Below are 20067 nucleotides of genomic sequence, written 5' to 3' on the forward strand. Positions count from 1 at the left end.
ACTTATGTTATTTTGCTTTTGAATATTATCAGTGTATGTAGATGCTTACTTATGTTTAACCAGGGTAAGAATACACGTTATTTTCTAGTATTACTTTGGAAGTGATTATTCATGTTTAGAGTGGTACTATAATTATATTAATTTTATGGCAACTGAAGTATAAAAATAATTGAAATGGGCCATGGGAGTTTTAGTTGATAAAGTGATGATAACAAGAATTGGGTTTTGCTTTTGAACTATTATTTGTTGTGGGTTTGATTTGATTTTTTGGTAAAGAAAGCATGTGTGAGATTAGGTAAACGAGCTAGTCTAACTCTACGATTCCCTTAATTTTAGTTCGTTAATTACTTGTAAAGTTGATAATCCCATCAACTGCAATAATATCTAAGTGATATACTTCCTCCACAATAAATTTCATACCTCATGACTTTACAATAATCTCAAAATTAGTTTAGAAAAAATAATTAACAATATCTCTAGGCAACTAGTAGGCGCACTTTAATTTTTTTTATTCATGGACTCGCTTGCGTAGCGTGATGTTTAATATTTAGTAAATTAATTCTATAATCTCAATAGCTTAATTATTTCCTAATTTAATTAATCTCTTTTCTAATCGCGAATTCACTTGCGTAGCGCGATAGTGTCATTTAATAATTTTCTAAACTAATTTCCTTAATCACAAATGTAGTAATTTCTCAAAAGTACTATAATTATTTGATTGTCACGATTCCGGATTCGCTTGCGAGGCGCCATTCTGATAAGTTAATTAATTTCGTTTTCGATCACGCATTCATTTGCGTAGCGTGGTCATGACAACGTAATATTCTCCAAGTCATTCTTTAGTAATCCTAATAATCAAGTAATAAAAGCGGACATAGGTAAAACATGAGAACCAATAAAACACAGGTTATCCAAAAATAATATAAGTCAAATGTAGTCAATAAAGCGACTGTGCTAGAATCACGAGATTCGGAGAATGCCTTACACCTTCTTCCCGGTCAACATAATTACTTACCCGGACTTTATTTTTCCAGACTAATAATAATATAGTCAAACATTTCTTTGACTAGAGATTTAAATAAAAGGTGACTTGGAACACCCAAAAACTCAATTCCAAGTGGCTACTCTGTAAATAAAACAATCCATATTCAAGTTTGTCACTTTAAATGAAAATATTCTTTAATCCACAACAATCGATAAAATGCATATATCTTTTTTGGGGTAAAAAAGGGGTGTGACAAGGAGCACAAATATATACTTTAAAAATCACTTATGTTGTAAAAAATACATACCAAATTCTGACAGTAATTTCTAAAATGAATTAATAATAAGAACCTAAGGATTGAACCATCAAATTAAAATTTTAAGTCCAAATTAATAATAGTACGAAATTTGCAAAATTCCAGTCATTGTTGATATTGCAAGCTGCTTTCAAAGGTCTCCTTCCAATTTACCCAAAAAACAAAAAAAAATGAAGAATTAATCCAAATAGCCGCTCACCCAACCGCTTAAATTAAAAATAATCTGTAGAGGTATATTATATGTGTATAATTATGTATAATCAATTTATAAATTATGTATATGACTAGATTAAATAAACAATGAATATGACCGGCTATTTGTGTAAAAATCCCCAAAAAATAGACAACAATAAACAGTAAGGACAACAATTCTCGACCCCTATGTTATTTACCATCACAAAAACTAAAACGGAGTTAACAAGATAAATTAAGTCTAGTTTCTAAGGATCTGGCCAATCAATTATCGTAAGCAGCCTAACAATTAAAGAAAACAAGTTATATCACAAATGGCAAAATATTGGCAATAACTGACTTAAATATTGCCAGTGATGGTTTCTCAAAAGAGCAAGATCGGGGTCTCGATGAAATGATAGATACAAAAGCTTGCAATACTAATTTATATCTTACAAGGTTGAATTTTCTTTGGTGAAAAATCTTTTGGTAATTCTCATTACAACTCTCGTTACAAGGGAAATTGTACCATATATTTTTATGAGGCAAAAACTAATTGTCTAAATATTACTATTATTTAGAAATGAGAGTTGGGTGTACAAACAAGGATATGAACATGGGTAAATTTGATATTTTAAAAATAAATTCTGCTTTTGTTTTCTCAATTTTGCCCCTACCTTTTATGACAAAAGCTTTGCCAATTGGGGGTTTAACAGTATTTACATTCGCTCCTTTGTTAATATCGAATCCCCGCTCATATTCTAACAGTGTTCTTCATTAGCTTTTTCATAAACGAGCCCAGTTCTCAATCCTATGCCTCTACTGATTTTGCCTGCAATTGCTCTTTCACTATTTTCATCGGAAGCTGCTGAATCTGAGAGGAGACTTTTTTGTTACTTCGCTCAGCTCTCCGGTATTCTTCTTCTTCCACTTTCTTTTTAATCTATGCATGTTTGGAAATTGATACCTAGATGTATGATTTTGAACATTTGATAAATACAAATCTGACATTTTAAATAAAACTTAACCTCAAAAGTTATTATTCCTAGAAGAACTCGACAAGATTATTCTCTTTTTCCACTTTTCGTCTCCTTTGGTTGCTTCAAAGTTCTAGCAACTGGTGGTTTTTTCCTTTTTTTTTATTTGGGTTTCACCATATTCTGAGATTTGTTAGTTTTGGTCTTTCAATGATCTGTTTGAACAGTCTTCAGGACTTTTCTGGATTTTCTGCAATTTTTTTTGATTTTTTTATTATTCTTTTCTGGTGTGTGCATAGCCAAACATTTATACAAAGCCTTAACAACATTTTAAACAAGTATTTCAGTAATGAATATGGCTGAAGTTCTTGATTGTTCTGCCCTAATCGACCCCTTCATTTAACGGGTATTTTCCGATTCATCGAGAAGTTGATAGAACCATAGTGAAAGCACCAGTGGATAGAAATTGTTGCATAGCAGTCGTTCTGACGGGTTCATTGTCTTTGCTGGGCTTCCCTTTGCATTAGATTATTTGTTCTGTATCTTCAATAGCATTTTCTAATCTTGAGTACGACCATTTTTTTTTGAAGAATTTTCACGGGTTTAATGGCCACCATCTTCTTCTCTTTTTCCTTCTTTTCTTTCTAATTTATGTACTAAAACGACAGGGAGGTGCTGCTTTATATGTACTTGGCCGTGTGAATGTAGTTTAGTGTATGAAGAATATCCTATAATTCTTGCTAGGAGAATAGGAATATCTCTTTATTAGGGTATTAGTGTACTCAAATTTGTCCCCTCATATATATCTTTTCAAAGTACAACATTACACCAAGATCGTGGTATATACTGGTTTATCACCGCAAACTAGATTCAACTCAACAACAAAATAGATCCCGCTTATCCACTAGCGTTGGAGCTGATCAATTGGTATAGGATCTTTAGTATTATTCTTTAAAGTTAATCTGCACATCATATTGATATTGAAATACCCTATATGTTGTGACGACAGGGCAAAAACAAACATATACATGTTTGCAAGTTATGCATCACGCAGCTACTTACGGTCTTCCGCCTCTCTCACAGTGTTTCCTGTTCAACAACGAATTATACCCATTGCAGAAATTCTGTCAAAAACTTCTGTAAGTTTAGTAGATATCCAAATCTGTATAAGTTTATTTATATAACATAGATAACCAACATGTGATTTTCTTTTCGTTGAGAGTGGGATTTTTCATGTTGAGGCAGAAATATAAATATCCAATGACATGCAGAAGTTTTATGTAAGGAAAGAAGGGAATTTGACTGCACCCATTTTAAACAATGGACAAATAAGTTCATCGATATTATGGTTTTGCCATGCTTATAAGTTTCATTTTAAGAAAATAGATCACATATTTACAGATATTAAACTATCTTTTTGCAGGTGCACATTCCAAATTGATTTACTGATGGTAGTGGCTCGACAACTACAATTATTTCTGGTAATCTAGCTGAAAAAATGCTTTACATTGGTTATTTATTTGTATTATTGTACTTTATAAATGTTCTCAGTTTGTTGTTTCTATTGAAGCTATGTGGGCCATGATTGAATCATTTTTAGAATGTAAAATATGCATATATTATACTTTCATTTTAGCTTCATTTTACCGGGTAATTTAGATCTAAAATTTGGCTTCTTGCATTTTCAGAATTCATTTGGGAAAAATCATCCTGGAGAAGTTCTAACAATATGCGTGCAAGTCTATCAATTTTGTCCTACGTAGAAAAGGAACACATCTTTCCACCGGGTATTGGCGGAAACATAAAAGAAACTCAAGCTTCTAAGTACTAATGAGGTAGAAATGGAAGCAGCGGTTGTGATATCTGAATCTTCTAAGCACAAGGCTGAAGCTAGAAGATTGAGTCCCCCAAAGTATCTGTAGTTGAGGATTGAGATTACTTATATTCTCTGACTTCTAAATTGATGTGATTATAATATTATGCAGCTTAGATTATGCTTCCTTCCTTACAATTCTGATTGTCTTTTTTTTGCACTAACTTATGTTTTCCAAAGTCAGGAAGTATCAACCTTTTTTGGGGATCTTTTGCTACTGAAAAAGAAAACCTTTTTGGGTTCTCAATTGAATGCTAAAGTCTCATTCCCCCTACTCTTCACAATATTATTTCTAATGTAAGTTAATCGAGTGAACTTGTGAATGAAAAGGGAATGTATCACTGCCAACATGCGCTATTTTTAAGAATGAGTTGATGCAGGCTACAAAAGCATTATGTGGTGGTGGTGATCGATCATTAAGAACTAGGGAGGATGATTATGCTGGTTATGAAAGTTTTTGGTTGCCTCAGTGTTCTACATTTACAGGTAAAGCAATGTGCCACTTTATTTTACGTTAGTTCAAACTAGTTTTGCCTTTAATTATATGAGATTAGTTGATCTTAGTAGATATTTACATCTATTTCATCTTGGTTTAGTTGTCGAGAGACTTTTCAATAAGCAATATGACATTACATATGTTAACTTTTCAAATTTCTTCTAGCTTAACCTAAGCACTTTGAGGTAGAATTTTCCTGCAGCGATTTTTCCAGTCAAAGTTTCTTTTAATGTGTTCCAGCTACATTTATTTTGAACATTTAGGAAATTCATATTATATTTTAGTATATGCAAGGGTAGAGTAACTCACTAATGTTCAAAATACAATATGAGGCTTATGGGTTGTGTTCCATAAAAATTGGCTACTAAGGTTAGTACTACAGCTCCAGCTCAGAGGCAAAACCAGGATTGAGGCTTATGGGTTGTGTTGTACTGAAGATACAAACAGTTTATGTATTTTTTCCGGTATTATGTCTGTAATATTTATATGTTAATGGTTTCACTAGACACTGCACTTATGCCTTCTTCACATATGGTATATATAAAAGTACGCAATAGCAAATAGTGTTGTGCTCTTGTGCAAAATTACTTTAAATGCTTAATTATTGGAAGTAAGATGACTCTGGTATGTACTGAATCATCACCAGTGCATCTTTGACGCCTACCACTCAAATTTTATAAATAACTTCATATATTATGTGAACAAAATTCCATATTCAAGGATGCTGCTTCACGAGTATAAAATTGCCTTTTACTCCTTCATTGTTTTCACTCTCTTTTTTGACTACTTTGTCGTGTAAATATGATCTGATGCTAATATTGATGTTATTGAAGTTGAAACCAATACATCACGTGTTTCATCCAAATAGATATTCAGATTTCTTTTGAAAGTATAGAGTTTTTTTTTTGTAGGCCAGAAAGGCAAAACCATTAGATTCCTGATGGAAGAACTGCCTCAGGCAGTAGGACATCATGACAGCAACACACCACGACACCAGTAGTAGTTTAGCAGTTACCCAACATGGTTTCTACCCTAAAATCAGAATGCAAATAAAACAAATAGACCTCTTACGTGTTTAGTTTGCTTCTGCCAGCTCCCATTGTTGGTGCATGCTTGCTTCTTTCCTCTTAATTCTATAATAATATAATTCATCCATAAATTGCAGCAGTTACGTCCATTTAATGAAGGATATAGGCAGCATAGACTTCAAGGATTAAAAAAATAAATGTGGACTCCTGATTTGCTGCAACACTTCCTTTTCCTTTAATTAACTGTAGAAGTTTATTGTTGGGCTTGGGCCGGTGCTTAGCACCGGCATTCCCCTGCTAGTATATATACAAGCATGACAAATTCATGGCTAGCTGACAGCGTGTTGGTTCGTTCATTCAGGGGCGGCTCAATGATATTTGTGGCCTAAAGTCAAACTTCAATAAGCGGCCCTAAGATTTTTGTTGTAGAAGAAAACTCATACTTTTATTTGAAATTTATTTTTCTAGCTTTTTGAGATGCGAAATTATTAATAATTTGTTTGTAATCGGTTTCTTGTAATAATTTTTTTTCAATTGATAATATAGCTAATCCATTTAATCTATTTTGAGACATTGTTGATCTTAAGTAAGATTTTATTAATTTTAATTTTGAAAAACTTCTTTCCGCAGAGGCAACTGTTACAGGAATTGTTAACATTATTCTATAAGCAATATAAGCATTTGGAAAAGAATCAAGTCTTTTTATATGATTAAGTATATCGATTTGAGTATTATCTTCTACATGTATTATTTCCCTTAAAACTTTTAATTCATAAAATAAGTCTAAACCATCAATATCAGAGTTACTATTATGTTTCAAAGAACATTCAAGGTTAAGACAGTTTTTCTTTAAGTTCTCATCATCTTGAGATCTCAACTTTTTGCCACTAAATAGGAAACCAAAAATATTTTCATATGCTTCAAATTGTTCAAATCTACTTTGAAGTGAAAAAATAGCTTGGTCTACTATGTATAAGAAGTAATCAACTCTAAAAGATTCTTCAAGAGATTTTATAATTTCATTATCAACATTCTCATCAAATTGTTTCTTTCTATATATTACACGTTTATTACATTCAACTCATATGCAATTTCCTTAGCAGAAATCATGATAGTTGCAAATCCTTCTTCTCTATATTTTTTGAAAAAAGAAATCAAACCTCTAAGTTGATCTATGGCAACATCAATATCCATACCTTTTGATTGTAAATGTTTGCTAACTGAATTAACTGCAAATAGTATATCATACCAAATAGTCATACCCAGTAAAAACTCAAAAATTTCAAACTCATAAGTTGCTAAACAACTAGCTTCGCTTTTAGTTTTTGGATCCTCACTAACTTCTACTAATTTTAATAAAATATTTCTTATTTGTAGAGTTTGAAATCGTATTGCTTTAATACTTTTAATACGACTTTTTCGACGCGTTTGTGATAATGATTTAAGAGTTAGGCTAGGTACATTATCTTTTAAAAAATTTCATTGCTTAGTTAAAAAAAGAAAATAGTGAATATATGCGTTGTACTACTCCAAAAAATGATATAGCTTTGGCACAAGAATTAGCCATATCACAAAGTACCAAATTTAGATTATGACAACCACATGGTGTATAAAATGATCTAGGATTTATGTCTCATTTTTGCATTCCTTGGTGTTTTCCCTTCATATTGGATCCATTATCATATCCTTGTCCTCTTAAATTATCAATATCAAGTCCAATATTTTTTATCTCATCTACAATAACTTCAAAAAGACATGTTCCACTTGTATCATCAATTTTTAAAAACTCTAAAAAATATTCAGTAATTCTTACTGGAGTTACAGTGATGTCGGCACTCCGTAATATAAAAGACATTTGTTCTTGATGACTTGCATCTGGAGTGCAATCAAGTATGATTGAGAAGTACTTTGTTTCTATAATTTTGTCAATAATTTTATTCTTAATTTTACTAGCTAATAAATTTATCAATTTATTTTGTATATTATGTCCAAGGTAATGATTATGGATTTCATCATGCTTAATTCGGCGAACATGTTCCTCCATGATTGGATCAAATTCTGCAATCATTTCAATTAGACTCAAAAAAATTCCGTTACTTTCTTGATAGTTCTTTTCATTTTTTCCCCTAAATGCCAAATTATTTTTTTCAAGAGTTTTTATCACAACAATAATTCTTGATAATATATTTTTTCAGTGCTCTCTATCTCTATTGATTTGTTCTTGAACATCTTTATTAATTATTTTACTTTTGTGCAATTTTATTTCTAAATCAATCCATGCACCCATATTAATAATATGTTCTTTTGATGTTTCATGAGCTTTGAGCACTTATATTTCTCCAATCATTACTACCATTAATAGCTAATTTACTGCTACAAAAGCTAGAATTAGTATTAAACAACTTACAACAAAAACAAAATACCGTATCCAAATCTTTAGAGTAAACTAACTATCTTCTTTCATGTCTTTCTCCACTAGCCAATTTTTGAATATAATTTGTAGTAGAAAAATATCTAAAGAATTTATCCTTTGAAAAATATATTTTAGTAATTTTAATTAGCCCCTTTTCTACTAATAGATCTCTCAATTTTGTATCTATACTAGTCCATTGACTAGGATCATATATGTTCCTGAGAGTATAATTATCCAACTTATTTAGAACTTCTTGTTTTTCTTGAGGATATATGTTAGGTTTCTCCACAACTTCTCCTCCTTCCTCTTCTTCTTGAATTTTATTATTGCCTATCTCAATTATATTAGTGATTTGTTCATATATCATAAAATCTTTCACATTTTCTGATTTAAATTTTTTAATATTCGCTATAAATTTATCAAGTGCTTCTTTTTGGGATTGTACTAGAGTTTCAATCCTTTTTCTTTTTTGACGTTTTGAACATCCGGATTCATATTTTCTAGTTGACATATTAAAACTCTAATAAATAACTAAAATATCAATATATACTTATAAAGAAAATATATCCCCCCAAAAATAAAAAGTAGATACAAATAATAAAATATAGAACGATCAAACCTTATTCAACAAGACAACAAATAGATAATTTGATAAGCTTTTGCTACTTCAAAATTCTTGATGTAAGACCAAAATACTTGAGAGCAAATTAAACAGATGGTACTTGTGTAGTTGTGTTATGCTATTTTATTTTGAGGTAGTAACTGAATGAGATTTGAAATTTGGAATGTAGAGTCCATACAAGGCTTTGCAGAGAAAGATAAAAAAAAGATAAAGAATGTGGGCCCATTTTATAATAATAATGGTAGATAAATTAGACAACCTAGTGGGATGTTCACGCGTGGGACATGAATTCCCAAAATAGATTCCTTTTCCAATTGTTCTCCAACGTCAAACTTGCATTTTTTTTTCTTTTCAAATACTTAATATTATTAAAACAAATGGACAAATACATTAAATATCAGAAAATTTTGGAGCCCCTACAAATAATGAGCCCTAAGCAGTTGCTTTACTTGCTTGGCCATTAGGCCGGCCCTGACCGTTCATTGACTAGCATTGTTCATGATTTAGACTAATGGTTCAAAGCAACCATTGTTCCTCTTTTTTTCGTTTCTACCTTTACCACTTTTGGTCTTACCACATTAGTAGTTAATGCGTTACGAATTTTCATAGGGAATTAACCCAAATAATCCTCACCTAATCTTTTAAAATAAAAATAGTCGGTGAATATATTATATATTTATATATATATAAACTGTGTATATAATTTATGTATACTGGGTAAAAAAAAAAAATTTGGCCAGTTTGTGTAACAATCGTCTTCATATGTGCCACTGCGGTCACTTTTGGGCTTTCTAGTGTTTTATTAGCCCGTTCAGCAGTAGCCTCAATAAGTGGATCAAATACACGAAGAATTTAGCTGGGCCTTATCCACGGCAGCCCATAACCTAGTAAGCAGTAGCTCTGATTAACGTCGACTGTTGAAATTAATCTTTGTGTTTTCAAATAGGTCGTTTAAATTTTGTCCCCATTAATTTGTGGAAAAAATGACCTAAGATACACATGTAGCAGATGGAAAAATATTTTTGAACAGGTTATGCCTAGTGGGTTGCAACTTTATTACAAATCTATTTTACACATTATACTTTATTAAATTATTCATAAATCTTGCCAAATAGGTAAATTGTGCATTGTTCACAAGTTATGACATATAAGTCATAACTTTCGTACAATTTCAATTTATATATCTTGTTAAATCATTCACAAGTCTTGTCGGATTGACAAAACTTATCATGTTCACAAATTATGCTGAGCAAGTTATAATTATAGTACAATCTTCATTCTACTCGTTTTTAGATTGTTCACACGTCTTGCTAGTCTAGCATAACTAGTACTATCTTCATTCTTTTCATCGACTTAAATTTTTCATAAATGTCAATTATGTATATCTTGTTCAATAATTTATAAGTCTTGTCGGACTGCAAGATTTGATACCGTCTTCATTCTACCTATTTTGTTCAATTGTTTATAAGTTTTACCATATTGAGAAAATTAACATTTGTTTATTGTGTAAGCTAGTTCGTAAGAGAAAAGAGTGCTTTTTGCAACTAGTACAGAAGTACTTGAAATCCCAAACTACTGAATAAGTTAGGGGTGCAAAAGAGAAAGCACTTTATATTGCAGGGGTAAAAACAATAGAAGGAAGACATAGGAGGAACTAAATAGAAATAGCACAATTAGAGGGGTATCATAGCAATTGCATTGCCCCCTTTCTTAAACCCTAGTTTCGAACCCTCCACAGATCACAGTACACGTATATATAAACACCCCCATTTATCTCCAATATCCAGGACTAGAAACCCTAGCAGTAACACATCTTCTTTTTCGCCCAGCCGACTTCGCTATGAATTCTGCAGAGTTCTGACACTTAATAAAATCTCATTCCATGTATGTTTTATTTGCTCATTTGGTCGTTTTTGTTTGTGTTATTTGTGTGATTTTTGTGGTGTATGAATATGATACCCTTTTGCCTCTGATGGTAATCTTAAATCTCTAGATTTACCTTGAGGCATTAAGTCATTCTACTCATCAATTACTTTTTTTTTGAGATCTTAGTTTATAGGATATCAATTCTCCTACTTATTAGATTGGCGCAAGTGATGATATTTAATACACCATACTCCCTTGTGGAGAAGGATGAAGTTTGTTTTACATCGGAAATCAGAATCTCTGATGCGTTTTCTTTTTTCCCTTTTGTAATTTTCCCTATAATTTCATTTATTTACATTTATGTTGCCTCTGCCTATGATGGCATTAAATATACTTTGAGTATTTCACTATGAAACTAACTTAACTCTGAGGCTTGAGGTTATATTCCTTTCTTTCCACTCCATTCAGTTTTATCCATTTCCTTTTTAGGTTTCCTCTTTGTATGAAAATGTGATTTATGTTTTCTAGTCATTTTGTTATTGTTTGTAACAAATTAGCTTAGTGTTTCAATGTTACTGTTGTTGATTTGCAAGTGATGATAAAACAGACAGGGACATCAGAACCTCCATTATATGGGGAAAATGTGATGACTTAGTCTAATGGGAATCTCTCTGATGCAAATTCAAGCCAACTTAAAATACCTTTTTCCCATTATTTTTTCTGCTTCTATTTCATTTAGTCTTTTCTTTTGGTGTATGCAAATGATGATAAAACAGACAGGGACATCAGAACCTACAAGGTTATGATGATTTGTCGATGGGAATCTCTCTGATGCACTACACCATTTTGTTTTCAGATGTGATTTTTGGCAGCTTAATCTTTTCTATAAAAGTAATATAATCTTGGAATTGCTGTTTTTAACACTCCAATAATTGATATTTGCCAGTGATGTTATTATTTTATGACTTGTGATTCGTGATCATGTCAATGAATCATCGCATCTGAGGCAAAGTAAATGTTTTTCATTTTGATGTTGCAAATTTGTTCTGCTCTTTTTTCTTGGTTTCATCTAATTTTTCTCCTCGACTTTTTGCCAAAAAGGAAAACGAAAGCCTGATTTGATTACAAATGATCAGAAAAAGGATGATGTTTTGGTTTTTTCTTTTTGTTTGCCAGTGATGTATTTATATTTGCATGTATTATCAGAAACAAGGATGATGATCTGCAAAATTGTCACTACCTCTGAGGCAAACTATCTATCGCCAATTGTTCTTTGTTTCTTTATTCGCTTAGAATAATAATGGATGTGTGTTTTGATTGCTGAGTTTGTCCTCTAAACATTTTTACAAAATAATATCCTTATTATCAGGATTCGATGGAGTAAAGGCTGTTGATTTTGACTAAAGAACTGTGATTTAGACTTATTTCTAGTTAATTAAATCTAAACCCTTAATATTAAAATGGATTAGTGTTATTGATCCAAGTAGGAACTTGGAGAAATGTAGATAAGAAAATGAAGAGCTATATCCCTTAGTAGTGGAAGTATTTTAAGTGCTTCAATTTCTCTCTCATTCCTTCTACGCGATCTGCTTGTCCTCGCTTTCGCTGTGCCTTAGCTTTTCCAATTGTGCGATCGCATACAATACTATCTGATCGCATAGTACAAATTTTCATTCGTGTTCAACAAGCCTTCGCGATTGTGGACAAAGACACGTGATCGCGATTAAGGAAACCAGAATTGGAAATACCAGATTTTTCCAAAGTTTCAATACACCTGTAGCCTATCCGAAATTCACCCGAACCTTCGGGGTTCTAAACCAAACATGCATACAAATTTTCAAACATCATATGAATTTGCTCGCGTGATCAAATCGTCAAAATAACACCTAGAACTACGAATCGATAACCAAATCAAATGAAATTTTTAAGAAAATTTTAAAACTTATATTTTTACAATTGGACGTTTGAATTGCGACAAATCAACTTCGTTTCTTGCCAAATTTTGGCAGACAAGTCATAAATATTATAGTGGACTTATACCGGGTTTCGGAACCAAAATATGGAGCTGGTGTCTATAAATCCAACATCAGTAAATTCTTAAAAATAGGGGTCTCGAAATTCGATTCCGGGCATATGCCCAAGTCTTAAATCACGATACGAACCTATCGGAATTGTCAAAACACTAATATGAGTTCGTTCGCTTAAATGTTGACCAAAGTCAATTCGGTTGAGTTTTAAAGTTTTATTTCATATATTAATTCATTTTTCATACAAAAATATTTTGGAAATTATATGTATTGCGCATGCAACTCTATGAATGATAAATAGTACTTTTCGAGATTTTAGAAAATAGAATTACTTATTAAATTTAAAGATGACACTTTGGGTCATCACATTCTCTACCTCTAAAATAAATGTTCGTCTTCGAACAGAATTAGAAACAGTACCTGAGCTGGAGAAAAGGTGTGGATATTTATTCCGTATGTACGACTCGGACTCCCAGGTAAATGCCTTTACCGGCTGACCTCTCCATCGCACCCGAACTGAAGGATAACTCTTAGACCTCAATTGCTGGACCTGTCGGGCTAAGAATAGCCACCTGCTCCTCCTCGTAAGTCAAATCTTTGTCCAATTGGATTGAGTTGAAATTTAATACATGGGGTCGGATCACCATGATATTTCCGGAGCATAGACACATGGTACACCGAATGAACCGCTGATAAACTAGGTGGTAATGTAAGCTTGTAGGCTACTTCACCCACCCTTTTTGGCATCACCGTGCCGCACCGTGTCCTTAAGGACAAGTAAATGAGGATCATCATACTGCTGCTCTCTGATGCGCTCATATAAAGAAGACCGAGCGACTGTGCAAGCTAGAACCCGACTGGGTTCTGAAGCATCTAACCTCACGAACTGATTAGCCAAGGTCTGAACATCTGCAGCTAACGTCCTCTCACCAACTAGAATATATGCAAGACTGCCCATACTCACAACCTTTCTACTCAAAGCATCGGCCACCATATTGGCCTTTTCGGGGTGATACAAAATGGTGATATCATAGTCTTTCAACAATTCCAACCATCTTCTCTGCCTCAAATTAAGATCTTTTTGTTTGAAAAGATACTGAAGGCTACGATGATCAGTAAATACCTCACACGAGACACCGTAGAGATAATGCCTCCAAATCTTCAGCGCATGAATAATTGCTGCCAATTCTAAGTCATGAACAGGATAATTCTTCTTGTGAACTTTCAACTGCCGCAACGCATATGCAATCACCCTGCCATCTTGGATTAATACTACACCAAGCCCAATGTGATATGCGTCACAATATACCGAATACGATCCTGAACCTGTGGGTAATACCAACACTGGCGCCGTAGTCAAAGCGGTCTTGAGCTTCTGAAAGCTCAACTCACACTCGTCTGACCATCTGAATAGGACACCTTTCTGGGTCAGTCTGGTCAATGGGCTTGCTATAGATGAAAACCCTTCCACGAACCGACGATAGTAACCTGCTAAACCCAGGAAACTCCGGATCTCTGTAACTGAGGTAGGTCTAGGCCAATTCTTAACAGGCTCAATCTTCTTAGGATCCACCTTTATGCCTTCTGCCGATACAACATGCCCCAAAAAGGCAACTGAGCTTAACCATTACTCACATTTTGAAAATTTGGCATATAACTGATTATTCTTCAAAGTATGAAGCACACTCCGAAGATGTTGCTCATGCTCCTCTCGACTGCTGGAGTAAATCAAGATATCATCAATGAATACAACTACAAAAGAATCCAAATAGGGCTTGAACACCCGATTCATCAAATCCATAAATGCTGCTGGGGCATTTTTCAACCCAAATGACATCACTAGGAATTCGTAATACCCATACCGAGTCCGAAAAGCTGTTTTAGGGACATCAAGTGCCCTAATCTTCAACTGATGGTAACCAGACCTCAAATCGATCTTTGAAAATACCTTGGCACCCTAAAGCTGATCAAATAAGTCATTAATTCTTGGCAGCGAATATTTGTTTTTGATAGTGGCCTTGTTCAACCGTCGATAATCTATACACATCCGCATAGAGCCATCTTTCTTCTTTACAAATAGTACTGGTGCACCCCAGGGCGAGACACTAGGTCTAATAAATCCCTGATCAAGCAAGTCTTGTAACTGCTCCTTCAATTCTTTCAACTCCAGCGAGGCCATACGGTATGGTGTGATAGAAATGGGCTGAATGCCCGGAGCCAAATCAAGAGAGAAGTCAATATCTCTGTCGGGTGGCATTCCCGGCAAATCTGCAGGAAATATTTCTGCAAATTCACGAACCACTGGTACTGAGTTCATATAAGGAACATCCACGCTGGGATCACGAATATAAGCCAAATAGGCTAGACACCCTTTTTCGACCATGCGCTGAGCTTTCATATAAGAAATAACCCTCCTGGCAGAATGGCCAGAAGTTCCTTTCCACTTTAACCGAGGTAACCCCGGCATGGATAGGGTCACTGTCTTGGCATGACAATCATGATAAGGTGACAACCAATCTATACCCAAGATGACATCAAAATCTACCATATCAAGAAGTAGAAGATCCACACTAGTCTCAAGACTATCAATAGTAACCACACACGAACGATATACATGATCTACTACAACAGAGTCTCCCACCGGTGTAGATACACACACAGAAACACTCAGAGGATCACAAGGCACAACCAAATATGAAGCAAAATAGGAGGACACATAGGAATAAGTAGATCCTGGATCAAATAGAACTGAAGCATCTCTATGGCAAACTGGAATAATATCTGTGATCACAGCATCAGATGACTCAGCCTCATGCCTAACTGGAAAAGCATAAAATCGGGGCTGAGCCCCGCCACTCTGAACTGCGTCCCCGGGACGACCTCTAGCTGGTTGGCCTTCACCTCTAACGGTCTGACCTCCACCTCTATTGGCCTGACCTCCACCTCTAATGGCCTGACCTCCACCTCTAGCTTCCTGACCCATACCTCTAGCTGGCTGAACAGGCAGTGAAACGACCAGTGCCGATATGATGGCACGAGAATCTTGCCGAGATTTGTTACTCGCCAACCTAGGGCAATACCTCCTGATGTGACCAATGTTCCCACATTCATAACACCCATCCTGATGCCATGCCTGCTGAAGATGAAGCTAACCTGAATGGGCCGGATAACCGCTGTAGTGCCTCTGGAGTGGTGGTGCATTGATATGAGCTGAATGTCCACTAAGTGCTGGCTGCCCATAGTAAGGTATAATAGGACCGTGACTCCCTGAAGCACCGGGAGATGCATGAAGTGCTGAATGATATGGTCTGGGAGGATGACCCCTACCAAAATTACCCCTGCCTCCAGGCAAGGCACCACTAAAACCACCGAACTGACGAGGCCTCTTATCAGACCTCTGCCCTCTCTCCTGTGCAAGAACCATCTCGATCCTTCTTGCGGCATTAGCAGCCGCCTGAAACAAAATCTCACTTCCGGTCTTCTTGGCCATCTGAAGCCTGATAGGATGAGTGAGTCCTTCAATAAACCTCCTCACTCTCTCTCCCTCAGTAGGTAGTAAAAGGAGAGCATGACGGGTCAAATCCACAAAACGGGACTCATATTGAGTAACAGTCATACTGCCCTACTGTAGACGCTCAAATTGCTTGCGGTAATCCTCTCTCAGTGTGATTGGAAGGAACTTCTCCAGAAATAGCAGAGAGAACTGCTCCCAGATAAGTGCAGGCGATCCAACTGGTCTGGCCAATATATAATCTCTCCACCACCTCTTGGCGGAACCCGTCATCTGAAATATAACAAAATCAACCCCATTGGTCTCAACTATACCAATGTTCCGCAGCACCTCATGATAGCGGTCAAGATAATCCTGTGGGTCCTCAGGAGGTGTAACACTGAAGTGAACTGGAAAGAGCTTAGTAAACTTATCTAGTCTCAATAAGGCCTCAAAAGACATGGCAGACCTATCACCGGTCAGTGCCGCAATAACTGGCTGAACTACCCCAACTGGCGGGGCTGCTGAAGCCTGATTCTGGGGAGCCATCTGTTCTGGAGCGGGAGTAGTGGGAGCTTGTGCTCCTCTCCCAGCCTGTGAGACGACTGGTGCCACTGGAAATGTACCATTCTAGGCCACGCCCTCCATAAGACTTACCAAACAGATTAGAGCGTCCTGAAGCACTGGAGTAGCTATGAATCTTTCCGGGACCTGAACTGGTCCAACTGGTACATTCTGAACTGGAACCTCCTCCTGAAGATCCACATAAGGTTCTACAACAGGTGCAGCTGCTCGAGCTCTTGACTGAGCACTACCTCAGCCTCTGCCTAGGCCTCTAGCACAACCTCGGCCTCGACCTCTACCCCTGGCCATAGTTTCCACCAGGGGTTCTGGTCCCTGTCCATCGGTAGATGTATTACGTGTTCACACTATCTGCGAGGGAATAAGAGTAGAATGGTTCAATCATCGATGATAGAAATAAGTCGCACGACAGAATAAGAAAGAAATGATATTGTTCCTAAACTTCATAGCTTCTGAGAGATAAGTACAGACGTTTCCGTACCGATCCTTCAGACTCTACTAAGCTTGCTCATGACTCGTGAGACCTATGTAACCTAGTGCTCTGATACCAACTGTCACGACCCGAAATTCCCACCTTCGGGATCGTGATGATGCCTAAGATTTCACTTGTTAGGCAAGCCAACGTTAGAATACTATTAGATATTTTAAAACAATTTTAAATTTAATTAATAACAAAGAAACATATGCAGAAGTAAAGTCTGAATTATAGTGAATAATCCATAATAATAGCGATGTCTAAATACTATCCTAGAACTGGAGTCACAAGTGCACGAGCTTCTAGAATAATACAAATAAAGGTCTGAATAAAATAAAACTGTCTGAAAGCAAATACACAGCTAAAATAAGATAGTCAGGGACTTCAGAACTGTGGATGTTGTGCAGTTATACCTCAAGTCTCCTCTGAGTAGCTGAAATTCGAGCAAGCCTATGGTACGCCGCTGGGACCAACTCCGAAATCTGCACAAGAAGTGTAGAGTATAGTAGCAGCACAACCGACCCTATGTACTGGTAAGTGCCGAGCCTAACCTCGACGAAGTAGTGACGAGGCTAAGGCAGATCACTTACATTAACCTGTATGCAATAATAGTAATAGCCACAATAATAGAATTAAATCAAGTAACTCATTTCTAATAGTTGAAGCCAACTCAACAGTCATAACCAATTATTATTTCAATCAATTTTCGTTGCAGCGTGCAACCCGCTCCCACAACATGTTCATTTTCAATCCTCCTATATATTTATTTTTAAACAAGTATATATAGACTTTTAAATAAGTCTGTTGCGGCGAGCAACCCGACCCCCCCAATATGGACTTTTAAACAAGTCTGTTTCGGCGTGCAACCCGATCCCTCAATATGGACTTTTAATAAGTTTGTTGCGGCGTGCAACCCGATCCCCCAATATGGACTTTTAATAAGTCTGTTGCGACGTGCAACCCGATCCCCCAATATGGACTTTTAATAAGTCTGTTACGGCGTGCAACCCGATCCCCCAATATGGACTTTTAATAATTCTGTTGCGGCATGTAACCCGCTCCTCCAATATATCCATTTACTAATTCTTATAGAAGAAATTGCGCCAATAAATGCAACAATTAATATGAAGTTTTTAAGACAACAAAAAAACAAAAATTATGATTTAATTATGAAATAAATAATGACAAATAATAATTTATTATGGAAATCAGGGAGGAAATATGCAGTTTACTATTTAATATGCTAAATATCAAGTAGCAATTAATGCACATAAATCAAATCAGCATGTAACAATTATTGCAGGAATTCAAGAATTAATATTTGACAAAGAATAGGAGAGAAACAATTATCATAACAATTAATTCGTGTATTAAAATAAATTTAGGGTTTTCAAATAATTATGTAAACAATTTATTTGACGACGTATAGACACTTGTCACCTCGCCTATACGTCGTTCACATGCATTTCACATAACAAATAATTTAAGGGTTCTATTCCCTCAAGTCAAGGTTAACCACGACACTTACCTCGCTTTGCAATTTCAATTAATTACTCGACCACAACTTTTACTTTTAAATTTATCTCCAAAAGCTTCAAATATATTCATAAACAATTCGATATACTCAATACCAATCATAGGAATTAATTCCATATGAATTTACTAATTTTCCGGATAAAGTCCGAAATTCATTTTAATATTCGAAGTGGGACCCACATTTTGAATCCCGAAAAAACTCACGAAATCCGAACACCTGTTCCGATACGAGTTCAACCATATAAAAATTATCGAATTCCGACATCGGATTGACTTTCAAATCTTCATTTTACATTTTCGGAAGATTTTATAAAAATATAATTTTTCTCCCAAAATTTCACGGATTCATGATATAAATGAGTATGAAATCATGAAATATAATCAATATAGGATAAGGAACACTTACCCCAATGTTTTCCCGTGAAAATCGCCCAAGAGTCCCCTTACCCTAGCTCAAAATCGAAAATGGTGGAAAATGGGTCGAAATCCCATTTCTTGAACTTAAGTTCTATTTCTCGGATTTTTACTCATCGCGATCGCGGAAATTCGTTCGCGATCGCGTAGAACAACTTCTGCCCAGGTTAGTTTAACTCTACGCGATCGCGTAAATGGCCATGCGATCGCATGGAACATTTTCTCAACCTTACGCAATCGCGTACATGCTTATGCGATCGCGTAGCACAATTTCAGTGCTTCAGCTTCTGCCTCATTCCTTCTACGCGATCGCAGCTTGGTCCTCGCGTTCGCATTGCCTTAGCTTTTCTAACTGTGCGATTGCGTACAATACTATTTGATCGAATAGTACAAATTTTCATCTGTGCTCAACAAGCCTTCGCGATCACGGATGAAGATACGTGATCGCGATTAAGGAAACCAGAACTGGAAATACCAGATTTTTTCAAAGTTTCAAAACACCCGTAACCTATCTGAAACTCACCCGAGCCCTCGGGGCTCCAAACCAAACATGCACACAAATTCTAAAACATCATATGAACTTGCTCGTGCGATCAAATCGCCAAAATAACACCTAGAACTACGAATCAGACACCAAATCAAATGAAATTTTCAAGACAACTTTAAAACTTATATTTTCACAACCGGACGTCCGAATCACGTCAAATCAACTCCGTTTCTCACCAATTTCGGTAGACAAGTCATAAATATTATAGTGGACCTACACCGAGCTCCAGAACCAAAATACAGACCCGGT

The 20067-nt window shown here is 35.4% G+C and overlaps 2 protein-coding genes and 4 non-coding genes across 6 annotated transcripts in view; 5 read left to right on the forward strand and 1 right to left on the reverse strand.

The window, feature by feature from the left end:
• The first annotated feature begins 2229 nt into the window (after positions 1-2229).
• On the forward strand, positions 2230-4457 carry LOC107769270 (uncharacterized). Its single transcript, XM_016588477.2, has 4 exons — positions 2230-2385; positions 3459-3588; positions 3873-3930; positions 4138-4457. Exons 1-4 carry the CDS (start codon positions 2286-2288, stop codon positions 4210-4212), a joined length of 363 nt encoding a protein of 120 aa, XP_016443963.1. The 5' UTR covers positions 2230-2285; the 3' UTR covers positions 4213-4457.
• A 141-nt stretch (positions 4458-4598) lies between these two features.
• The window catches only part of LOC142179832 (uncharacterized), a 75795-nt gene continuing 60326 nt past the window's right edge, over positions 4599-20067 (reverse strand). The window contains exon 2 of the mRNA XM_075250716.1: positions 4599-6898. Coding sequence (XP_075106817.1) covers positions 6292-6898 — 607 coding nt within the window. The 3' untranslated portion in view covers positions 4599-6291. The remainder of the gene's footprint in view (positions 6899-20067) is intronic.
• Positions 11114-11182, forward strand: LOC142180499 (small nucleolar RNA Z267). The gene has a single exon (XR_012709122.1). It is a non-coding gene; the product is annotated as a small nucleolar RNA Z267 (small nucleolar RNA).
• LOC142180500 (small nucleolar RNA R44/J54/Z268 family) lies at positions 11333-11428 on the forward strand. Its single transcript, XR_012709123.1, has one exon. It is a non-coding gene; the product is annotated as a small nucleolar RNA R44/J54/Z268 family (small nucleolar RNA).
• Positions 11502-11585, forward strand: LOC142180501 (small nucleolar RNA R44/J54/Z268 family). Its single transcript, XR_012709124.1, has one exon. It is a non-coding gene; the product is annotated as a small nucleolar RNA R44/J54/Z268 family (small nucleolar RNA).
• LOC142180522 (small nucleolar RNA snoR122) lies at positions 11918-11997 on the forward strand. Its single transcript, XR_012709143.1, has one exon. It is a non-coding gene; the product is annotated as a small nucleolar RNA snoR122 (small nucleolar RNA).

The sequence above is a fragment of the Nicotiana tabacum genome, chromosome 4 (genome assembly GCF_000715075.1).
Source record: "Nicotiana tabacum cultivar K326 chromosome 4, ASM71507v2, whole genome shotgun sequence".
Classification (NCBI taxonomy): domain Eukaryota; kingdom Viridiplantae; phylum Streptophyta; class Magnoliopsida; order Solanales; family Solanaceae; genus Nicotiana; species Nicotiana tabacum.

Bases quoted from the DNA above. Each gene is read 5' to 3' on its own strand.
- LOC107769270 (XM_016588477.2), top strand. From the start codon at position 2,286: ATGCCTCTACTGATTTTGCCTGCAATTGCTCTTTCACTATTTTCATCG. The intron at 2,386-3,458 runs GTATTCTTCTTC...TTGTGACGACAG, and splicing joins TTACTTCGCTCAGCTCTCCG to GGCAAAAACAAACATATACA. The intron at 3,931-4,137 runs GTAATCTAGCTG...TTGCATTTTCAG, and splicing joins GACAACTACAATTATTTCTG to AATTCATTTGGGAAAAATCA.